Below are 6,510 nucleotides of genomic sequence, written 5' to 3' on the forward strand. Positions count from 1 at the left end.
AGTGGCACCATCTTGGTTCACTGCAACCTCCACCTCCTGGGTTCAAGCAATTCTCATGTCTCAGCCTCCTGAGTAGCTTTATTACAGGAGCATGCCTCCATGCCCAGCTAATTTTTTTGTATTTTTAGGAGAGATGGAGTTTTGCCATGTTGGCCAGGCTGGTCTCAAACCCCTGACCTCAAGTGAATCACCCGCCTCAGCCTCCCAAAGTGCTGGGTAATATTACAGGTGTGAGCCACTGCGTCTGGCCACCACTGATTTTTTTATTATCTCTATAATTTTGCCTTTTCCAGATTGTTACATATTTGGAACCATACAATATGTAGCCTTTTCAGATTGGCTTCTTATTACTGAATATTACTCTGTTATACCAGTTTTGCCATTCACCTGTGGAATGACATCTTGGTTGCTTCCAATTCTGGGCAATTTTGAGTAAAGCTAATACAAATATTTTTGTGTAATTTCTGTGTACACAGAAGTTTTCAGCTCATTGAGGTAAGTAACTATGAGTGCAATTGCTGGATCATACAGTTAAGATTGTTTAACTTTGTGAGAAACTGCAAAACTGTCTTCCAAAGTGATGACATCATGTTACATTTGCCCTAGCAGTGATTAAGAGGTCCACATCCTCACCAGCTTTAGGTTTTGTCACTGTTTTGGATTTTAGTTGTTCTAATAAGTATGTGGGGGTATTTTATTGTTGTTTTAATTTGCAGTGCCCTAATGATACATGATTTGCATATCTTTTCATGTGTTTATTGCCATCTGTGTGTCTTTGATGAGATGTCTGTTCAGATCTTTTGCTCTCTTTTTTTAAATTGTGGTAAAAAATATTACATGTACAGTCTTAACCATTTTTAAGTATACTACAGTCCAGTATTAAGTATTTTCATATTGTTGTATAAGAGGTCTCTATAACTTTTTCATCTTGTGAAACTGAAACTGTACACCCATTAAACACTTAATCTTTCTGTGCCCACCAACACCCCTGCCCTCCTGCCAGCCGTTGACAACTATCTGTTCTCTGTTTCTATAGTTTTGACTACTTCAGATACTTACTATGAGTGGAGTATTTGTCCTTTTATGACTGATTTATGTGGATCAAGGTTCATCCATGTTGTACTATGTGACAGGATTTCCTTCCTTTTTAAGAATGTATAGTATTCCACTACACACATGCACACACACACATACATACACAGTTTTTTTTTTTGGACAAGGTCTTATTCTGTCACCCAGGCTGGAGGACAGTGATGTGATCACAGCTCACTGCACCCTCACCCTCTGAGGCTCAAGCGATCCTACCACCTCAGCCTCCCAAGATGCTGGGACCACAGGTACACACCAACATGACCAGCTAAATTTTTTTTATTTTTTATAGAGATGGGGTCTTTCTATGTTGCCTAAGCTGGTCTTGTATTCCTGGGCTCAGGCGATCCTCCTGCCTCAGCCTCCCAAAGAACAGGGATTTACAGTCGTGAGCCACTATGCCCAGCTCACATTTTCTTTATCCATGCATCCATCAGTGGACATTTGAGTTGCTTCCATCCCTTGGCTATTGTAAATAATGCTTTTATGACATTTGGGTGTGCAGATACCTCTTCAAGGCCATTAGTTCTTTTGAGTCTATATTCCAAGAAGCAGAATTGCAGGATCATATGGTAATTCTGTTTTTAATTTTTTGAGGAACCTCTATACTGTTTTCTATAATGACTTCACCATTTTACAATCCCACCAACAGGGCACAAGTGTTCCAATATCTCTGTGTCCTTGTCAACACTTGTTATTTTCTGCTTTTTGATAGTAGCCATCCTAATAGGTATGACGTACTATCTCATTGTGGCTTTGATTTGCATTTTTCTTAAAATAAATGGTGTTGAACATTTTGTTGACCATTTGTTTATCTTCTTTGGAACATTGTTTATTCAAGTCCTTTGCCCATTTTATAATTGGGTTTTGGTGGTGGTTGTTAAGTTGTGGAGGTTCCATCTATTCTGGATATTAAACCTTTATCAGATATATATGATTTGCAAATATTTTCTCCCCTTCTCTGGGTTGTCTTTTCATTCTGTTCATTGTTTCATTTGATGCACTGAAGTTTTTAAGTTTGAGTGGTCCTGTTTGTCTGTCTGTGTTTTTTTGCCTACTTTTTACTTGAGGTTTTTTGTTTTTTGTCTTTTGGTAAGCTGAACTTTAGAGTTCTTTGTATATTTTGAATACAAGTTCTTTATCAGATAAGTGTTTTGCAACTGATAGTGGCATATAATTCCTTATACACATTGCTGGATTTGACTGCTAATATTTTGTTGAGGATTTTTTAAACTATATTCTATCTAATTTCTTATTTCCTTTTGGGATTATAGTAAGTTTTTTGTTTGTTTGTTTGTTTTTTGAGACGGAGTCTCGCTCTGTCACCCAGGCTGGAATGCAGTGGCATGATCTCCGCTCACTGCAAGCTCCACCTCCTGGGTTCACGCCATTCTCCTGCCTCAGCCTCCCAAGCAGCTGGGACTACAGACACCCGCCACCACGCCCGGCTCCTTTTTTGTATTTTGTGTAGAGACGGGGTTTCTGGCTGGTCTCGAACTCCTGACCTTGTGATCCGCCCGGCTCGGCCTCCCAAAGGGCTGGGATTACAGGCATGAGCCACCGCGCCCGGCATCAGTTTTTTAATATTGGGATCTCAAATCCAAGCAAAAAAGAAAAAAACATCTTTAACTTAAGAAGTAACCTGACAAGCTGGGTGCAGTGGCTCACACCTGTGTAATCCCAGCACTTTAGGAGGCCGAGGTGGGCAGATAACCTGAGGTCAGGAGTTTGAGGCCAAGCTGGCCAACGTGGTGAAACCCCATCTCTACTAAAAATACAAAAATTAGCTGGTTGTGGTGGCAGGGGCCTGTAATCCCAGCTACTTGGGAGGCAGAGGCAGGAGAATTGCTTGAACCCAGGAGGCAGAGGTGGCAGTGATCCGAGATGGCGCCATTGCACTCCAGCGTGGGCAAAGAGCGAAACTCCATCTCAGAAAAAAAAAACCTGACCAAAATGTTTAAGTAGTAATGTTATATTGATTCATTAGCCTGGATGGCCTGTTTTTCTAAACTCCACAAGTGGGTTGGGAATATACCAAGTGTTAATAATCACATCAGAGCTAGTCTCCATCTTTGGAGTTCACAACCCCAGAATACCCTAGATAAACTGAAGCATATTTCTGGAAAGAAGTTCTAAGAACTCTGTCATCACTGCTGAACTACATAACTACATTTTTAGTTATCCAATGCTACTTAATTTAAAATTGAATTATTTGATCTCTTAATGAATGGCTGTTGTCATATTTACCCAGAATTAGAATTTCTCAGAGCTCTCTGGAGAAATATCGGACACAACTAATGGATTTGAAGTTTCGAGAACCCAGCCTAATTCTAAACTGATTACAACTAAAATCATTAGATTTGTTACGCCAAGGAAAATGTATGATCCAGTGTGTGATTGCTTCTGTGTCTGAAAATTTATATGCACAGCCTACTTTAAAACATTGCTCTTATACCATCATTTTCTCAATTATTTTGAACTTGTATGCCTCCATCCAGTTTTAAATTCATTTGAGAGTATCATGTGGGCATTACATATTAGTTAGTTTCAATAATAAGCTCAAATCCCAAATAAACTGTCTTGCTACTAATATATATTTTTCTCTTTCAAAGTAAAATAATTTCACGTGCCTGTAGTCCTAGGGAGGCTGAGGTGAGAGGATCGCTTGAAATCAGGAGATCTCCGGAGGTTGCAGTGAGCTGAGATTGTGCCACTACACTGCAGCCTGGGCGACAGAGCAAGACCCTTTCTCTTGAATGAATGAATTAATTAATGATTTTTTAAATTCTCCTTTTTTTCCGAAATCCTGTAAAACTCTTCTCTTTAAAGATTTCCTTTAAGACTTGTTTATTGTCATATCTAAAAGCTTTTTTTTAATTACTTAATTTAAACTGAATTGAATTGCTTTGTCTTAGTTGAGGCTGAGAAGGCTCTTTCTGAACAGAAAGTAATTATGATGTCCCTCTTTTTTGTAGTATGTCCGTGGTTCAGACCCTATATTAAAGCTTTTGGATGACAATGGGAACATTGCTGAAGAACTAAGCATTCTCAAATGGAACACAGACAGTGTAGAAGAATTCCTGAGTGAAAAGTTGGAACGCATATAAATCTTGCTTAAATTTTGTCCTATCCTTTTGTTACCTTATCAAATGAAATATTACAGCACCTACAAAATAATTTAGTTTTGCTTGCTTCCATTGATCAGTCTTTTACTTGAGGCATTAAACATCTAATTAAATCGTGAAATGGCAGTATAGTCCATGATATCTAAGGAGTTGGCAAGCTTAACAAAACCCATTTTTTATAAATTTCCATCCTCCTGCATTTGTTGATACCACTAACAAAATGCTTTGTAACAGACTTGTGGTTAATTATGCAAATGATAGTTTGTGATAATTGGTCCAGTTTTACGAACAACAGATTTTTAAATTAGAGAGGTTAACAAGACAGATGATTACTATGCCTCATGTGCTGTGTGCTCTTTGAAAGAAATGACAGCAGACTACAAAGCAAATAAGATATACTGAGCCTCAACAGATTGCCTGCTCCTCAGAGTCTCTCCTATTTTTGTATTACGCAGCTTTCTTTTTAATACAAATGTTATTTATAGTTTATAATGAATGCACTGCATAAAAACTTTGTAGCTTCATTATTGTAAAACATATTCAAGATCCTACAGTAAGGGTGAAACATTCACAAAGATTTGCGTTAATGAAGACTACACAGAAAACCTTCCTAAGGATTTGTGTGGATCAGATACATACTTGGCAAATTTTTGAGTTTTACATTCTTACAGAAAAGTCCATTTAAAAGTGATCATTTGTAAGACCAAAATATAAATAAAAAGTTTCAAAAATCTATCTGAATTTGGAATTCTTCTGGTTTGTTCTTTCATGTGTAAAAATGTTGTTTTTCAGTGCATTTTTTTCATATAAGCCCTTTTTTAAGCAAAAATATAAAAATGGCTGTAATATTTAAAACTTATAACATCTTATTGTTGGTAATAGTGCTTTATATTTGTCTGATTTTATTTTTCAAAGTTTTTTCATTTATGAACACATTTTCATTGGTATGTTATTTAAGGAATATCTCTTAATGATATAGAATTTTTATATTAATTAATTTTCTTTGCTTAACCTTCTGTCTGGTTCAAAGTGACTTCTTCATAAGATGTATCAAATTGGTCTGATATTCTATTCTGTCGACTTTACCTCAGGATAAATTCTCAATAATCTAGAAACTTCGCTAACTGTTGATTTTGAATTAAATTTTTTAAATGAAGGATAGTTGGAAATCTATAAAGGCAGCTCTATCAGAGAATGTTTATAAAGCGTGTATGTATGTATGTATGTATGTATGTATGTATGTATGTATTTATTTATTGAGACGGAGTTTTGTTCTTGTTGCCCAGGCTGGAGTGCAATGGCATGATCTCAGCTCGCCGCAACCTCTGCCTCCTGGGTTCAAGCGATTCTTCTGCCTTAGCCTCGGGAGTAGCTGGGATTACAGGCATGCGCCACCACGCCCAGCTAATTTTGTATTTTTAGTAGAGACAGGGTTTCTCCATGTTGATCAGGCTGGTCTTGAACTCCCGACCTCAGGTGATCCTCCCACCTGGGCTCCCAAAGTGCTGGGATTACAGGCATGAGCCACCGAGCCTGGCCTATAAAGTATTTATTTTTAATAGAGATCTTTACTAGCGGTTTGTGTTATGTAATTCTTAAAATTAAATATATTTTTAAAGCCAGCAAGATAACAAATATAAGCCCTAAGTAATTTGGCTAATCAAAATAATATAAGAAATCCTGGCAGACTTCTACTTTTGATCACCTATAGCAATGGAGAGGACCATCGTTTTGATAGTACGAGGCCCTAGTTAAATGTGCCACCAATCCCCACTGGTTATTACTAGTTCAGAACAAGAGGAAGAATAAGCCAGTTACAGACAGTGGAAAAAACAGCAAGAGAAGAGTTGCCACCACATACAAAACAATAGTGGGACTGAAGAATGAAACTTCAAAACTTCTGCGATTAGCACAGAGAACTAATTGGACTGGTTTCTAGGCAGGAAGAGCTAGTTGAATGAATATCTGGCATTGAGTTTTGTTTTTTTTTTTTTAAGTGAAGAGAGGCCTAAAAAGTCTATTGTATTCAAGTTATTATGAGAGATCAAAGAGGCTGAAGAGCCACGGTATCTTAGTGCTTCCAAGTTCTCAAGCTGATGAATAAGAGTGTCTATCAAAACCCCACTGTTTTAATTGGGAAGTTCAAGTTAATCAGCCAATTCCAATTGTTTTTCACCAAAGAACATCTTTTTAAAGAAACAAAACTGCTGACTACCAATAAAGGGGTATAAATACTGATCCAAAAAGTACAGTTTTGTAGCCAAAATCAGACATTTGATTAGGCTTATTCATATTC

The 6,510-nt window shown here is 37.4% G+C and overlaps 1 protein-coding gene across 1 annotated transcript in view; it reads left to right on the forward strand.

Moving 5' to 3' along the window:
* LOC105541182 (15 kDa selenoprotein) overlaps positions 1 to 5,225 on the forward strand; it is a 51,307-nt gene extending 46,082 nt beyond the window's left edge. The window contains 1 exon segment of the mRNA XM_011982093.1: positions 4,065 to 5,225. Within this exon segment, the coding sequence (XP_011837483.1) occupies positions 4,065 to 4,123 (59 nt within the window). The 3' untranslated portion in view covers positions 4,124 to 5,225.
* Positions 5,226 to 6,510: the final 1,285 nt, after the last annotated feature.

This window comes from Mandrillus leucophaeus, unplaced genomic scaffold (assembly GCF_000951045.1).
Source record: "Mandrillus leucophaeus isolate KB7577 unplaced genomic scaffold, Mleu.le_1.0 Scaffold235, whole genome shotgun sequence".
Classification (NCBI taxonomy): Eukaryota; Metazoa; Chordata; class Mammalia; order Primates; family Cercopithecidae; genus Mandrillus; species Mandrillus leucophaeus.